The sequence below is a fragment of the Leptidea sinapis genome, chromosome 2, assembly GCF_905404315.1.
Source record: "Leptidea sinapis chromosome 2, ilLepSina1.1, whole genome shotgun sequence".
Lineage (NCBI taxonomy): Eukaryota > Metazoa > Arthropoda > Insecta > Lepidoptera > Pieridae > Leptidea > Leptidea sinapis.
Window position 1 is genome coordinate 21,544,510 of NC_066266.1, and position 18,952 is coordinate 21,563,461.

The window sequence follows — 18,952 nt, forward strand, 5'->3', positions numbered from 1 at the left end:
TAAATCCTACCACAAAGTACTTCGGATCCGAATAGTGCGAACGAATTTCGTTTCGCAAACATTAAGAGTGAACTTGTAGTTACAACTTACAACCTTATTAATCTCAAATAACGAAAATGTACATGTCAAGTGAATTTGGGAATAAGGTTATTGAAAGACAAAATTTCTAATCAAAAACTTCGTATCAGAAACACTTTCGTAATAGGTCAAGATACGATCCGTCAACCGAAACTTCGTATTTCGATGTAGTAGATTTTCATAGTTGACACGCATGATTTTGCGTATGCCAAAATAATTAATAAACACTTCACTTGAGTTGTTAGACGTTGCTACAAAGTTGCTGCCTCATTATTTTTAATAACACTGAGTAGTGGGTAGTTGAGTACTGCTTTGCTAGTTGCTACTGACAGCTGTAATTTTATTTAATGGCGTGCTTACTGCATATTGGTTATGTATTAACATATAACTATTAAGTTATATTGAAATCATTTTAATAATTTAAAAAAGTATTTAGCATGTAGTACGCGTGTAAAAAGTGATCGACATATTATAACTATTATATAAAACCCGGTGAGTTTAAATGCACTAAACCTACAAGTTCTATAATAAAATCTAATATTTTGTAGCAATTTTTCATTAAATAATTGATACATTCTCAGGTTAGCAATGCCTCAGGCCTATGATACTATAGTGGTCGGTCTGGGCTCCGCTGGGACCACTGCAGCTTCTACATTAGCTAAGGCTGGCCGAAGAGTATTGGCTTTAGAAGCGCAGGACCGAATAGGAGGCAGAGTGAAAACGGTCAAGTGCGGTGATGGTTTCGTAGAAGAAGGTGCAGAGTGGTAAGCAGATTTATTTTTGTGTGACGCTTGAGGCATTTACGTGATGGTATGTGATACGATCTGCCCATTACATTTAGATCATATATTATATGTCTAGATAGACTATGACAACTGTGAATACGTCGAAAAGATTGACCCCCTTATTCATAATAGTCTGCTAACTTAAAGCATTGCTAATTCTCACTCTGTCTTCTTCTATTGTATTAAGTCAGAATAAGAAAAAACACTCCTTAGCGGCTGTTTAAAGTTAGTGGACCATTATGAATAAGGGGGTGAGTTTAGAACTAGAAAATAGAAGTTCTATTTTGAGCAATGCACACACACTAGTCATACAAATATATAAAGTGTCATACAAATCGCCACTGTAAGATGTTCCTTGTCACACACACTAAACTAATATTCCGGGCCTGTTTTCATTGGTTGTCTTAAGACTATCTAGAAGTATAATTTATGTAAGCCATCACAATAAGTGATGCTCAGGATTCTTGAAAACCTTGTATGAGCACAATAATACTCACAATTTTTAATAATACCAAACTTTACACAAATATTGCTTGAATACTACTGCCTGAAGCCAGAATCCCATGCAAGGATATGTTAAGTCCTTCTAAATTTCCAATATTTTCATTCTAAATAGGATATGAAATCACTTAATGAAAGGCAAAAGCTTCAACCCATTTGGAAATGTATGACTCAATACTGAAAAAATGAACACAAAATACTCAAAGGGCATCCTCATTTAATAATAAAATTTCAATACATTTTACATAGCCTGCCAGACGTTGCGTCATATCTAATCTGTGATATCACTACTAAAGACATTTGCATATATGTAGCCCCACATAAGAACTTACATACTAACTGGACATAGGCAAGTAGAAGACATTAAAAGTTTTATATATGTTCCTGGCGTTAATTTTGTGATTATAACAGTTTCTAGATAATTCACTTCTGTGCTTATGTACATATGTAACATTATCAAGAATATATTGAGAGGCAACAGTTAAAATATTTATTTCTTTAAATTTTGCTCTCAATGCTTCTTAAGGACTTAGGTTATAAGAAAGTTATTCTCACCACAGAGTACATGAATATTTTTATTCAAAATAGGATTCTAAATCACTTATTGAAAGTCAAAAACTACCACCCATTCAAAAGAGACTCAGACCTGAGAAGAATGCGCGCAAAAAACTCAGTGGGCATTGTTTTTTATATAAAAATATGGATTACAATGTGATATTGTACATTAAACATTTATTGTTAAAGAGCCTGAGGGTGATTGCTTTATTCCCAGTCTGCATTATCATTAAGAAAATCATTTATGCTATAGGAACCTTTCAAATGTTTTTAACAATTCTTTTAAATTTCGTAACAAATTTGTTTTGTACATTTTCTGGGATCATATTGTAGAAGCATATATATCACCCAACAAAAGACTTACTAACTCGACCCAACCAAGTAGTAGGTATAACAAGTTTGTGTTTGTTCCTCGTGTTAACATTATGAATGTCACAGTTTCTAGAAAATTCCTCAATATGCTTATGAACATACAATTGCATTGCATTATTGAGTATCTTGTCCTTTAAAAAAAATACCATTTTGCTCTGCTAAAAAAGCAACTTGCTACACAGAAATTGAACCACTTCCACTGGAAATATGTTTCTATAAAAGATTTTTTCTGTGTACGGACATCGCACATTCGCATATACACACATACATACACACACACTTACATACACTTGCGAGGGTAATCAGAACACTTTTTTTTTCTAATATTACATTTTATAAAAAAAAGTTTAAGTTGGTAATTGGAGAGCCACAATATATCCACTCCCGCTCAACACCTTAGGGAGGAGAGGATGGCTGAAAAACAGTGCTGCATAGAAACATAAATCCATGATTCCATGTCAGGTGAAGCTGAGCCTTTTCCTTTTGCCTTTTGTTTCATCGCATATCCTTATTGTTCATTTTATATTTGTTATGATTTGTATGGCAATAAGAATTTATTATTATTATTATTGCATTTTAACCTTTCTGTTTGCCAAACTGATTGCTCGTTCGTCAATGCATATTATTTTACATTTAGCAATTGATTGCTTATAATTAGGGTGATTTGAGTGAATGTATCTGAAAACTATTGAAACAAGCTATAAGACAATGAAAAATTAACCATCTTATGTAGAGGGAGACCGGTGGGAGGCTCCTATGCACAGGATTCCGGCTAGATTATGGGTACCACAACTATTTCTGTAGTGAAGCAGTAATGTGTAAGCCTAACTGTGTTTTGGTCTGAAGGGTGCCATAGCTAGTGAAATTACTGGTCAAATGAGACTTAACATCTTATGACTCAAGGTGATGAGCGAGTTGTAGTGCATTTTTGGGGTTCTTCAAAATTCCTGAGCAGCACTGCATTGTAATGGGCAGGGTGTATCAATTACCATCAGCTGAGCGTCCTGCTCGTCTCGTCCCAGGGTCCCATACTGCACTTTGGGTTTTGATATATCTGTAAAATCTAGTGCCCTGGGGCACTGCCGATTTGGGAATATTTAAGTTACAAAAGGATGGGTTTGTTAGTTTAACTAGGCTACTTACTTACTTCACATTTAGCCTATTGATTAGTTGTTTGCATGTTTGTTAGAGTTTATCTTACATAATAGAAGCCTTTTGAGACTGCTGGAGGTGTCTAAGTCAGAGATTGGTGTTCTTGGTTCTCCAAATTTAAGATTCCTGATAAAACAGTGATATCAACTATTCGTCGTTTACACCTTAACCACGCTTGTTCTCCAGTATTTTTAGCTAAGTGTTGGATTAGAGACAACTCCCTTTGTGAATATGGTCTAGATGAAGGAACTGTGTATCATTTGTTCTTCAACTGTCCTTTAATGCAATCTTCTGTACACAATTTTATACCTGCTGAAGTACCCCAACATCCTTTAAATGTCTCCTCTCCCTAGTTTTCACTCCTTTTGTAAATATTTTGTGTAAATATATTAAAAGTAAATATATTATCATTAAGTACTTGTAACAATTTCCGTAATTATATTGAAAATAAGGGACAACTCGAGCAGGACGTTCAGCTGATGGAAATTGATACGCCCTGCCCATTACAATGCAGTGCCGCTCAGGATTCTTGGAACCCCCAAAAATTCACTACAACTGCGCTCGTCACCTTGAGACAAGATGTTGTCTTATTTGCCCAGTAATTTCACTAGTTATGGCGCCCTGCAGAACGAAACACAGTAATGCTTACACATTACTGCTTCACGGCAGAAATAGGCGCCGTTGTGGTACCCATAATCTAGCCGGCATCCTGTGCAAAGGAGCCTCCCACTGGTAAGAAAGAATAGAACTACGAAAGCATGTATATTTGTTTCAGGTATAAAATAAGAAAATAAAACTTGTTTCAATCTTTAGCACCAATCACTCCAATCAGATTAGAATACAAAAGTTCTCTAAGCTTGATGGTCTACTTTAACATGACATTGGCAAACTTATAGTATACTTTCCACAGGAGCCATAGTAGAAAGAATAGAATAGAATTGTATTATTGGTTACATTTTTTCTTTGACCTTTACTACTTATGATATTATTTATACTATTAATCATTTACAGAATCTTAAAGCTAACCTAGTCCCGCAAAACTGTTTGGACAGTTTGTCTGCAGAATCAAGTCTCTTGTAATACATTAATGCTTATTAGAACATTGATTTTATACAAGTGTAATCAACAAATATTGATAAAAATATAATAAAAAATCTAATTTTAATTTAATTTAATAGTCACTGCCTATTTTCCACATCCTCAGCACTTATTGTGTGTGAAGATTGCTCTTGGATCAAGCCGTTATAACAGCTGTGGTGTAGGTTTCCTCATAAAGTTTTCCTATATATGAATCTGGAAAATTGACAACACATAATTGGCTTTTAACTTTCAAATTGAATGCAACGGAACATATATATACAGGGTGGTTCTTTTGAGAAGGGTAGTGATGGCCAATTCGGAAACTACAAGACTTAGAGGATTGTCGTGAAAGGAGTCATGCCCTCGATTTATGAGAAACCAATAACGCATATTTAGTTTTTTCTTTTTAATTTCTTGATGGAAATTGACTCAAATAATTTTTCAAAAAAATTGCAGCCTGTACTATTGAACCAATGGAACCAATTGCTCTGTTGCTGTTACAGATCAAATTTTGCAACATTATTTATCATTAATAATGGAAGCAAATAAAAAAAAATGCAAATTGCTTTTCATATCTCACTTTTACTTAACTAATAAGTTGCTCAAAATGGTTTCTGTTGACTCCAATGCATAAGTTTAAATATCTCTATAATGACCTTAATGCATTGGATACCATGATAGGATTTATCCTCAGTAGAATGTGAACAAACAAAATAATCAAAAAATAATTTGACTAGGAGGTGAGTTTTCTTCCATGTAAAAATAATAAAACAGAAAGTTTTGGTATTTGCTTTCATTTTAAGTAATCCATATCTTTGCAAAGATTGATTCTTATCAGTAACAGAGTCCGTTGGTTCAATAATACAGGCTCTAATTTTTTTGAAAAATCATTGGGATTGATTTCCGTCAAAAAATTCAAAAATTTTAAAAAACTAAGTATGTAGTTATTTGTTTCTTATAAATAGAAGGCATGACTCCTTCCACTACATTCCTCGTAGTTTCCGACTTGGCTTGACTTACCATCACTGCCCTTTCAAAAAACCACCCTGTAACCACATTTTAAGTACTTAAGGTTAACTATATAAGTTCCTGCTGACTCATAATCAAACAAATTTCAAAAAAATTAAAAAAACATTCGTGTGGTCCGCCCTTAACATTTAGGGGGATGAAAAATAGATGTTGTCCGATTCTCAGACTACCCAATATGCACTCAAAATTTCATGAGAATTGGTCAAGCCGTTTCGGAGGAGTTCAATGTTTAACACCATGACACAAGAATTTTATATATTAGATTTATTTTTATTTAGATATTTTTTTAATTAAACATGTATTTTTACATATATTTTCAATAAAACAATTGTTAAACTATAATTTAAATGATCTGTGTGACATTATGTTTATTATATAGTAAGACATGTTATAGTACCACATTAAATGCAAAGTTACTGTGCAGTAATTTTTAGAATCACTGTATTGTTAACACCAATAGTATTCAAATTCAAATATTTTTATTCAAAATAGGATTTAAAATCACTTATTGAATGTCAAAAACTACCACCCATTCAAAAGTGACTGCCTCAGACCTGAGAAGAATGGGCGCAAGAAACGCAGTGGGCTTTTTTTTTAAATATAAAATATGGATTACAGTGTGATATCATACAATAAAGGGTGTTCGCTTTATTCCCAGTCCGTGGTGTCATTAAGAAAATCGTTTATGCTATAATAACCATATTGAATAGGGAGTGACCATAACATATGGCAACAGCACTTGGAAAACATCATGGAGCTAAATTAGTTTGTAAAGGGGCTTTGACATGGGGAGAACAATAGATGGCATAAAAGGCATTTATTTTCTCAAAATTGATTCCTTTAGAATTCATTTTGATGTCATTTCTAATATACTTAGATACTACTACCGCTTCGGAAACAAATGGCGCTCTGACAGAAGCGGCGCAAGAAACTCTCCCAGCATTCTTTCTTTGCGCTCTTTTCAATAAAAATATACAATATTGTACAGTCATTTCTATCGCTATAAAATAATCACAATCTAGTCCCAGGCTGTCCGATCATTTAGATATTCAGCAGTGGAGTAATAGTATTTACGACGGAGCCATTTTTTTATAAAACATTTAAATTTATTTATAGATAATGCCTGAACAGTGGCTGGGACTTTATTATAGAAGTGTATACATTTACCCTTAAAGCTATTGTGTATCTTATGAAGCCTACTAGAATTAGTTACAAGCAATCACTTATTTCTAGTGTTATAATAATGAAAATCACTATTAACCCAGATATGCCTACTGTCCTATATTTAGGACAGTAGAAATAAACAAAAATATCAGAATACCCTCTTTATCTAAGATTATTTAGTCTTATGATTTGCAGTAAGAAACGTGTCAGCTTTATTAGAAAAAATAAAAAGACAGTTATTTTAACAGTTTTTACCTTATATTTTACCTTATAAGTGTGTAATAAAAGTGCGTTGCAGACATGGCAAAAGACAGGTATGTATAAAAAGTTATATTTTACTCGTGAGTTGTTTTTTTCTGTGTTAATATCTAGTTGATAACCTTAACTTTTGTACTAAATAAATATTCTATCAAAATAATATAAATAAATTACGTATAACTTGTTACAAATACTAGCGTACTATATATAGGACAGTAGGATAATATACATGATTTTAGTACAATAATACAACTTTTTCTTTACAGACCGTTAGCTGCGCATGAAATTTTAGATGCTTTAGAAAATGTTTCTGATAATGAAGAAGATTATAGTGAACGACTGATATGTATTCTACCTCCTCCTGTTGATCCTGACTGTCTCACTGACGAAGATTCGGGTGAAGAAGATAATGTAACTTTGAATAATTTGCCACGAAACATTCTGCTTCAACCGGCTGAAGTAATGATTCAAGGGCAGATTATGGTGAGTGATACAGAAGAAGAACCTTCTGATTCTACAGGTCGAACTAAACGTAGGCGTACCTACGCATGGAGAAAACGGGACTTGGCAAAAAATCCCGTGAATTGGCCAGATGTTCAAGGCGCTTGCCAAGATAAGCGCCCAATTGAGTGGTTTGAAAACTTCTTAGATGAAGATGTTATTTCGTTGTTGGTGTCAGAGAGCAATAAATATGCTGTCAAAAAGAATTTGCCTGGAGACATAACCACTGAAGATATGAAATGTTTCATCGGCATATTGTTGGTTAGTGGTTATTCATGGCTCCCCCGTAGAAGAATGTATTGGGAAAACTCCCCTGATACAAAGAATGAATTGATCAGCTCGGCTATGACTAGGGATAGATTTGACTTTATTTTTCGCCACCTTCATGTCAATGATAATCTGGATTTGCAAGACAAATACACAAAAGTACGCCCCCTAGTTACACTTCTAAATAAAAAGTTCTTAGAGTTTTCTCCTCTTGAAGAGCATTACAGTGTAGATGAGGCCATGATCCCCTACTATGGTAGACATGGCTGCAAACAGCACATAAAAGGTAAACCTATTAGGTACGGGTTCAAAGCTTGGGTTGGTGCTACACGGTTAGGTTATGTTTTATGGATGGAACCATACCAAGGTGCTACAACTATGTGCAATCCAATATATAAAGAATTGGGGCTGGGTGCAAGCGTTGTTCTCACTTTTTGCGATGTGCTGATTTCACGTGGCTTCGACCTTCCTTACCACGTAGTTTTTGATAATTTTTTTACTGGGACGCCCTTGCTGGAAGAGATATCAAAGAAAGGCCTTCGTTGCACTGGGACAGTTCGAGAAAACAGGACATCTAGTTGTCCTCTGATTACATCGAAGTTACTGAAAAAAAAGGAACGTGGTGCTGTCGATTACAGAACGACACATGACAACACGTTCATTATTACTAAATGGCATGACAATAATATATTCAGTATTGCTTCTAATGCTGTAGGAATAAATCCTAAACAATCTGCCAAACGCTTCTCACAAAGTGAAAAGAGAAACATTGTCATAGAAGAACCACATATGGTGTCCATCTATAACAAATATATGGGAGGAGTGGATCGGTCTGATGAAAATATTTCACATTACCGAATTGGTATACGAGGTAAGAAATGGTACATGCCGTTGCTCACACACATGATTGATCTTGCCGAACATAATGCATGGCAGTTATATAAAATAAATCATGGAAAACTGGATCATCTTGGCTTTCGCAGAAGGGTAGCAATTGCTTTGATTGAATCAAACAGAAAAAATGCCAAAAGAGGGCCTAGCCGACCCTCCCATCATGAACATGCTGATAGTCGTAAAGACCAAATGAATCATCTGGTTATTCCTCAATCGAAGCAAACACACTGTCGTCAATGTCACAAAAAATGTTTGACACGTTGCAAGAAATGTGATGTTGGAGTGTGTGTCAAGTGTTTTGAAACATATCATTCATAAATAGTGTTAATCTAGTAAATTACATATAACAATGGGTAATATAATCAATAGTTATCTAATAAACTACACTTTTTGATTACATTCTGTTTTGTCATAAATGGTCTTTTATTTCCTCTTATTATCCTACTGTCCTACATATAGGACGGCTGTTTCCCTGAAAGCCTTACACTTAATTTTTTTTTCATAATTTTTTTTATGTTGCATAAGATCTAATAAACTTAATAATGTAACTTTTTTCAAAATTTTCAGGAAATTTTAGTTTCAGGCTTATCTGGGTTAAGAGCAAAAAGGTGATGATTTTTGTGAAACTCACCGCCCACCTTTTAAATCATATAACAATTTAGTCTAATTAATATAATATTGTACAATTTTAGGTGGACTGCGTAGAACCAGACATGAACCATGTACTATATTATAGTAAGCCTTCATCTTCAAAGAATATTTAATATCTTGAATTTGTGCTCAGTGATTCTAGATATGTATTGGCTACTTGACACCATGACACTAAGTTCCACATTTACAAAGAATTTGTTATATATTTAACTAACTGACCCGACAGACGTTGTTCTGTTCATGATAAAAAAGAAACTCTTATTGGTGGAATTTCGTAAAATCCGTTACACGGAGAAAGGAATATTCCTACCAAATTTCAAGATTCTACGCCTCATGGTTCAAGAGATATCGTGATGAGTGACTATATACGTGGAAATCTCTTATCTATATATATAAAAATGAATTGCTGTTCGTTAGTCTCGCTAAAACTCGAGAACGGCTGGACCGATTTGGCTCATTTAGGTCTTGAATTATTTGTGGAAGTCCAGAGAAGGTTTAAAAGGTGAATAAATAGGAAAATGCTGCTAAATTAAATAAAAACAACAAATTTGTTTTTCCTTTGATGTGTCCATACATAATTTCTATGAGAGAATTTATTGACGCACGGTTTGACAGTTCTGCTGTGAAACAATTTCATTACGACAGCAGGGTGCATATTTTACGAAGTAATTTTTGATGTTATGATATATTATTGACAAATTCATATTAAAACATTATTTTATTTATTATATACAGAACAACGTCTGTTGGGTCAGCTAGTATATATATAGATATATTGAATATTTGATTTGCTTTTGATGCTTTTAGGATTCATGGCACAGAAGATAGTCGAGTATATCAAGCAGCCATGAACAATAATATTACGGTGCTACCTCAGGATCTGGATATGGAAGTGTACAGGTCTGATGGGAGTGCTGTTAACAGAGAGCTAATGGAAGACCTTATTAGCTTCTGTTTAGAGAGGGTGGGAAAACCTCCAGATGAACCTCCTATGAAACTTGGAAATTTCATAACTAGTAGGTTAGTAATAAATTGGAAATTTGAGTTAACCACTGGGCATGTAACGAGGGTTGTGTATGTAAGTAATATGGCATTGTACCACGCAAGAGCTCGAAGTGAAACACTATTACAAAAATTGTGGACTATCAAAAATTTATGGTTTTCAACTTATACAATAGCCCCCTCATTCATAATGGTCTGCTAACTTTAAACAGCCGCTAAGGAGTGTTTTTTCTCATTCTGACTTAGGTCAATAGAAGAAGACAGAGTGAGAATTAGGAATGCTTTAAGTTAGCAGACTATTATGAAGAAGGGGGTAAGTGTTTTTCGTAAATCAAATAAAATTTGGTGTGTCAACAAAATATATTTTAAAGTACTCTTTGTACACATATATCCTTCAGAGATTTTACATAATTAATTGACAACTACTGGCATTATTAATTGTCAATTGGAATCCCTCCTTAACCCGCAACAATTGGTAGTTTGTAATTCCATACAATCTTCTTGGTTTATTCTGGTTTCATGACCAGTGGTTAATTCATAATAATTAGAATATAATATATCAAGCTTTAAACAACTTAAAAATGAGTAGAACTGGTAAAATGTTGAATGACAAATGAAAAAGTAAGGGAGTCAAAAAGACCCCTAAAGTCAAGCGGACAAAGTGTGTTTCTCAGTGGTTCCATTGATCAGTGGATGTGTGGACGTGAATGGACACAACTTTAAAAATTTATAATAAAACATAACTTGCTAGTTAGTTTAATTAGTTTTTGATTTTCAATGTGACCCTCATATCCTATAACGGCCTTACAAATAAACTTGTTATAAAGGTATAACTGATGATAAACAAAGAAAATGCAAAATGTTTACAATATCGTTGACAAAACTGTCAATACAATGATAATTCTGAATAACAAGCTGCCTTGCAAATAAACATGGGAAACGTTATACGTCCGAACAAACCATTTGTAAGCAAAATGTCTATTTGAAAACATTTTACATATTCTTGTTTTATGCTTAGTTATAACTCTATACCATTTTTATTTGTAAGGCCGTAAGAGTATAATATAAGAGTGTTTAGGCATTATATCATCAGAATTTATCTTACACTCCCTTGAATGGAATTGGCCACAGAAAAACATAACCACATGTTAAACACACATGGAAAAGTCTATTGAGCAAATGTATTTAAAATATATAACAGTGAGCAATAACTAAAAATAAAATTTTATGAATGTTTTTGATGCTTGATAATTTTCAAACAAAATTCAGAAATAAACATGTGTAAATAAAATCCCAGAACTTATAAAAAAGCTTACTTTTAAGTATGTTTTTGATAGTTGAAAATTTTGAAACTGTTTTCAGGCTAATGGAGTACATCAAAGAGAAATATCCTCATTTGGTTGATGATAAGAAATTCCTGAAGGAGTTCTTGGACTTGGTGAACTTGTTTGTGAACAATTATGAAGCGTCAAATGACTGGAATGATGTTAGCGCACAGAGCAGGTATATATTTTCATTTCTCCAAGTTATAATAATATACTTTTAAAATTTTTATAGCATATATCTATATGGGCCTATATGGTGTGTGTGGACAAGTCGGTCACGGAAGACCTCTTAGAACATTCGTCGACCAAATTGGGGACATTTTGAGAAAAGGAGAGGTCCGAAGCAACCGGCGAGCATGCATGAAAAGAGTAATGAATGTAGAGAAAGCGCTTGATGTTTGTAAGGATAGAAGCAAATGGCATTCTATTGTCTCTGCCTACCCCGACGGGAACAAGGCGTGAGTGTATGTATGTCTATATGAAGATGTTGTGACAAAAATTGAGAAAGATATGCTGTGATGGTTTGGACATGTCGAGAGAATGAATGAAGAACGATTGACGAAGAAAGTGTATAAGGCCAGTGTGAATGAAAGTGTTGGAAGGGGTAGACCTAGTAGTTTCGAGAACAAATCAGGGACGTCTTGAAAAAAGGCCAGGTCAAGAGTACCCTAAACCGGAGAGCATGTATGAAAGGAATAATGAAAGTGGACGAAGCGAAACAAGTATGTAAGGATCGTAGCAAGTGGAAAGAAGTGGTCTCTGCCTACCCCTACGGGAAAGAGGCGTTATTATATGTAGGTATGTATATCTATATAGAACATATAGAGAACGGAGATACAGCAAGATTTTTTTTAAAATAATAATGGACGAGACGAACAGGACGTTCCGCTGATGGTAATTGATACGCCGTTGTGCCCATTACAATGTAGTGACGCTCAGGTTTCTTTAAAACCCAAAATTCTGACTGGCACTACAATTGCGCTCGTCACCTTGAGATATAACTTGTTGAGTCTCATTTGCCCGGTAATTTCAGTAGCTACGGCGCCCTTCAGACCGAAACACAATAATGTTTACGCGTTACTGCTTCATGGCAGTAATAGGCGCCGTTGTGGTACCCGTAATCTAGCCGGCAAAGGAGCCTCCCACTGGTAAATAATATTAAACCAACGAACACACACATTGAAAAATCAAAATTGTTCACCTAATATTAGGCTGTCAGGTCGACTATACGCTTGTATATTGTAAGTCAGTAGTAAGGTAAAGTAAGGATAGAACAGTGAAGGTAAAGATGTTAGTATAGATATTCTACAAGTGGGAGGCTCCTTTGCACAGGATCCCGGCTAGATTATGGGTACCACAACGGCGAATATTTCTGCCATAACGCAGTAATGTGTAAGCATTACTGTGTACATTTTTATGAAGAAAAGAAGCCACCTGAGTTTCTTGCCCCATTCTCTTCTCAGGTCTGAGGCATACTTTTTAAAATATTCGAATTTCAATTACAATTTATTTTTATTTTCCACATGTATCTGTCCTGAGTAGCGGACACTCGGGTGTATTCAGATCCTCTACTTCATTTCATACCTTGTATCTACATTAAGAATATGCTCATTTTCTCCACTGGGTCACACGTAATTCTATTTACAGGTATGAAGAACTGGGAGGCCATCAACACATGAGCTGGCATCGGTATGGATATAAGACATTCTTCGAAATATTACTGGTTAGTATTTTTAAAAGGGCTAAAAAGGCATTTATTATCTAAAAAATTGATTTCTTTAGAAAATAATAAATTCCTTATATAGCCTATGAGGCAAGTAATGTGGTTATCTATTGGTAACAGAATTTTCGAAATTGGTCCAGTAGATCCAGAGATTACCCCATAAACCCGCACAAACTTATCTCTTTATACTTAAACTGTCTTATTCATAATCACTTAGCGGAGATTTAAAACATATATATGCATGTTAAAAAATGGTATCAATAATCGCATATTAGAACTATAACGCTCATTATCTCTTTGATAAAGCTGACGTGACTTATAGTAGCTAGGATCCTTCTATAAACCTATTTTAAGCACTCGAACGCAAATAAACATGGCTGACATCGATCAGCTGTCTCGTATTTGACATTATATAATGTGTTAAATAGCTTCCCGCTCAAACTTTTTTTTTATATAACTGGCTCCGTCGACTGAATTTCGACGATTCGGCCAACGTCAAGGTGGAGAGATTTTTTATCTTAATTTAGCTGATTGAAGTATATAAAGAGCTGATTTAAAAGGAAATGATCGGTTGATATAGTTGTGGTTTTTTTGTGAACTGAAGAATGGGCAACAAGAGTTAGTACGGTTAGTAATAAACACCCATAACACAACAATATTAACTACCTTGTTAGTATCTAAACTAAGTTTAAGGGAGAAATGTGTGAATGTAAGTGGGAATATGTGCTTAATAGAAGCGTAGAAAGTATGGAGGATAGAAATTACAATTTAATATTATTGCGGGAAATAAATTTGTAAAGAATCTTTATGAAAGGAGAATGGCATAAAGTAAGAAGAAAAGGGATGTTGATGGGGCGAGGGATATCCTTCGGTAGAAGGTCATATAAAGGAATTGACAATTTAAGGCAATGGAAAAAAATATGTTCAAGAGTACCTTCCTCAAGGCCACATTCACATATAGAATGGTCCCTTACCCGGATCTTGGCCAAAAATACTGGGGAACAGACAAATCCCAAGCGAAGTCGAAGTCGTATGATAACAGAAGTGAAAAGTTTATTTTGTTTTTTTTGAGGAAAGAACCAGGGCTTGGAGGGGATAAAGGGTTGGATAGAACCATAGAATTTACCTTTAGTTTGTTTTGTGATTTGCCATAACGCATTCCATGAATCAACCAGAAAGTGTTTAGACATAGCGCGTAGATCTCGAGGAAAACAGTAATTAATTTTTAATGTTCCAGACTGGATCGCGTCTTTAGCGCACGAGTCTGCAATTTCATTGCCAGTTATCCCTAGATGACTAGGTATCCAAGCTAATCCAACTTCTATTCTCATTACGTGACATCTGTACAGGGATGCCTTTGTTCTTAAATTAATTGTGAAGTTGTTTGAAGATTTGAAAGGATTTTTTGTTAGGTCCAACAAGCAGCTTAATGAGTCAGACAAGATTAAAGCCTTGTTGATCTTTTGTGATTCAACATATGACACCGCCTCTGACAGGGCAATTGATTCACCAGTAAAGATAGAATTCTGCGGGGGACTTTTGTAATTTAAAATAATACGGAACTTAGGGATCCAAACTGCAGACCCGACCCAGCTATTGTTGGATAATTTGGATGCATCCGTGTACAACGTCACCCAATCAGACCAATCAGAAGATAGAATAGAATTAAAAATTTCTATTGGCTTCAGGGCAGTGTTAGGTAATTCCAAAGTCAAAGAAAATTTTAGGTTGGAAAATGAGGACTGATATTCTACTTCAAAGACTGGGCATAAGGCTGATTGGTAAATGGAAACTCGAAAGGCTTTAAATTTTGTATAAAAATTAATTAACGGAGGCGGATCTTTATGAGACCAATATAAAGAAGTTTGAATAGTTAGAGACAAAGAGCGCAGAATATCAAGAAGGGGGTGTGCGCTAAATTGGATTACGTTAGTTAGGAATCTATCGGCTAGGTACTGACGGCGAAGGTGAAGAGGTGGGTCTACACACTCCACTTGGAGAGCGTTGACGGGAGAACATTTCATAGCACCAGTTATGATTCGTAAGCATTTGGACTGGATTATTTGGACAGGGCTATTTTGTTACACGGCTCAAGTAGAAAGCTACCGTAATCAAAATGACTACGAACGATAGCATTGTATAAAAGTTTTTGACAAAATGGGTGGACACCCCAGCGTACCCCCGAAAGGGCCCTCATAACGTTTACACCCCTCTCATATTTCTTAAAAATGTACTTCAAATGGTGAATTAGAAACCGGAGAGCTTAGAGTCAAGAAAAAGACCTAGGAATTTAACATTATCCTTAAACGGGACTGATTCATCACCTACTGAGAGATTTATGACCGGTATAAGGCGTTTTCGGAAAAAAATAACCGCAGTACATTTGGGAACAGAAAGAGTGAGGTTGTGGTCTAAGAGCCATTGATTCAGATAATATAAAGCAGAATTTAAGCAAGATGATGAATAGTTAAAAGAAGATGAGATGGAGTATAGTGCTATATCATCAGCATATTGAAGAATTTTTCAGAATGGGCTAACAGTAAGGGCTAGGTCAGAAGTATATATATTATATAGGATAGGACTTAACACCGAACCTCCTCATTAAATAACTTAAAATCATGTTTTTTTGTACGAAATGGCAACATTGCGTCCTATAGAGACGTATTAGTTATGGGAGATTTATCTAACGAATATGAATAAGGAATTTCATCGAACGTTCGATAGGCTTAAAATATGTTTTAACTAATATAGCTTTATACCTTCGAAAAGCGTTTTATTGTGAATAAGGCAGTAAGTATAGATTATATATATTTTCAGAATACCTACAATAACGGTCCAGGGTTGCCAAACCTCGATATTAAATTGAACACGGAAGTAACGCAAATAAAATGGCCGCGCGATACCACGGGTAATGTCGAGGTTGTGTGCAAAGATGGCAGCACTTACACCGCTAGTAATGTCATAGTGACACTATCTTTGGGCGTGTTGAAAGAGAGGTAAGTAATTAAAGTTACACCAATTTTTAATAGTGTACTAAAACAAAAAAAAACGTAAAAGGAATGGTATTATGCGAGCAATTATATATGAATGTTTGAGTTTTGTATGTTTATTTGTATTTATGTATGTTTAAGTAAGTATATTGTATTAAATATATCGTTGTCTTGTACCCATAGTACAGGCTATGCCTAGTTTGGGGCAATATAATTTGTGTAAGAGTGTGTCAATATTATTATAATTTAAACTAATGACTTCAAATGGTATATTATCAATACCAAAACAAAAGATAAGAATTCCGGAAGACCGACTAGATATCGCATGCAGTGCCCGTTCACGAGCATGACGCATGGACCAACCATTGCTTCATAGTTATCGTTGAAAGTATTGTGGGATTTGGTACGTCCGGACAATCGGACAGTTCGGTGTGAGACGGACCATCAATTCAAATTCAAATACTTTTATTCAAAGTAGGATTCAAAATCACTTATTGAACGTCAAAAACTACCACCCATTCAAAAGAGACTGCCTCAGACCTGAGAAGAATGGGCGCAAGAAACTCAGCGGGCTTTTTTGTTGATATAAAAATGTGTATTACAATGTGATATCGTACAATAAACATTTATAATTAAAGAGCCTGAGGGTGTTCGCTTTATACCCAATCCGTGGTGTCATAAAGAAAATTGTTTATGCTATAGTAAACCTTTCCCACACAAACGTTTTCTAACAATTCTTTTAAATTTCGTAACAAATTTGTTTTGTACATTTTCTGGGATCATATTGTAGAAGCATATACATCGCCGAACAAAAGACTTACTAACTCGACCCAACCGTGTAGTAGGCATAACATTATGAATGTCACAGTTTCTAGAAAATTCCTCAATGTGCTTATGAACATACAGAACATTATCAAAAATATATTGAGTGTTGCTTAACAGTCAAAATATTTTTTCTTAAAAATTTTTTCTTAAAGATTCTTTAGGACCTAAGTTATAAATAGCGCGAAAAGCCCTCTTCTGCAGCACAAACATGGTATAAATATCGGCCGCACTTGGTCTGGCATCATACTCGGTACGGTCCAGACGGTAATAATAATTGTTTGTTGTTTGCGATGCACAATGTGACATACCATCGAATATGGACCAGATCGCGTCCGACGGTTCTGCCGTGCCACATCCGATCATGTGTTGAAGCTATAAGTCGCATAAGGCGAGTAATGTCACTAGCTGTGGCGCCCATCAGACCGAAGAAACTCTTTACTGCTTCATGGCAGAAAAAGGTGCCGCTTTGGTGCTTACCTAGCCAGTATCCTGTGAAGATCCGTGTGGTGTGGGCATGCCGTAAAATTATATTATACTAATACTCGAGAGGTCAAATGTCGCTACTGAGTGTCTTTTATGTCATTTTGGGCCCTACAAAGCTATTTTTAAAAGTTTTCATCTATCAAATTAATAAAAATAAATATTCAAAATTCAAATACTAGAATACACTAGAGGTGTGATGGCATATAAATAAGTAGACAATTCCCCATAATTTATTGCACCCCAGATTTTGAAAAGCCATAATGACTGATTTTGAATAGCCATAACGACAGATTTTGAAAAGCCATAATGACCTATTTTGAATAGCCATAACGACAGATTTTGAAAAGCCATAATGACCTATTTTGAATAACCATAATGACATATTTTGAATAGCCATAACGACATATTGTGAATAGCCATAATGGCATATTTTGAATAGCCATGATGACAGATTTTGAAAAGCCATAATGGCATATTTTGAATAGCCAAAATGACATATTTTGAATTTAATGTCTATTATGTGGATAACAAGTTTCGAAATAACCTTATTTCAGCAAATAAAATAATCTATAAATTAAAATATTTTTACGAATCTGCTGTGGATCCCTAGTGAAGGTTATATATGTTTAATTTACCTAAATATCTTATTAATTTAAGTATTTTAATCTAAACTAAATCATTCTTTTGAATCTTTTCATCCAATATTTTTCTTAAAAGCCGTACTCTGTGGTTCATTAATACTTTCACCACGCCCACTTGTCATAGAATACAATACTTTATATCACCTTGGGCGGTGTCTGATATTGAAAGCATCAAGGCATTTATTTTCTCAAAATTAATTCCAATTAAATCCACTTACACCCGAAGCGGAAGTAAAATTAAATAAATTTGTGTGAAATGCGTTTGAAACTCGCAGAAATCTAAATATTGCACTGTGCCACTTGCTATAAAAATCTAGTTTCGTTTTTGTTATTATATTTGAATAAGTTACTAATAATCTCCAAAGTACCACAAAATTTGTTTTATTGTATGTGTATATGCCATTGGTTAGCAACAACTTGATAAGATACTACACATTTTGTCTACTACAAATGATATATCTAAGCCACTTTCAGGCATACAGACTTATTCGATCCAGAGTTGCCACAGAATAAAATAACATCAATAGACACATTATCTATGGGCATAGTTGCCAAGATATTGTTACGATTCCCCTACGTTTGGTGGAGGGAAAACACTGCTTCCCTCTTTCTATGGAGTGACGTTGATGCGAGCAGTTTGGACGGTTCCGATTGGCAACGAAATGTCATTGAAGTG

At 34.8% G+C, this 18,952-nt stretch overlaps 1 protein-coding gene across 1 annotated transcript in view; it reads left to right on the forward strand.

The window, feature by feature from the left end:
* Window positions 1–632: 632 nt before the first annotated feature.
* The window catches only part of LOC126974920 (uncharacterized), a 30,713-nt gene continuing 12,393 nt past the window's right edge, over window positions 633–18,952 (forward strand). The window contains exons 1-5 of the mRNA XM_050822665.1: window positions 633–842; window positions 10,095–10,307; window positions 11,652–11,792; window positions 13,262–13,337; window positions 16,155–16,333. Coding sequence (XP_050678622.1) covers window positions 667–842; window positions 10,095–10,307; window positions 11,652–11,792; window positions 13,262–13,337; window positions 16,155–16,333 — 785 coding nt within the window. The 5' untranslated portion in view covers window positions 633–666. The remainder of the gene's footprint in view (window positions 843–10,094; window positions 10,308–11,651; window positions 11,793–13,261; window positions 13,338–16,154; window positions 16,334–18,952) is intronic.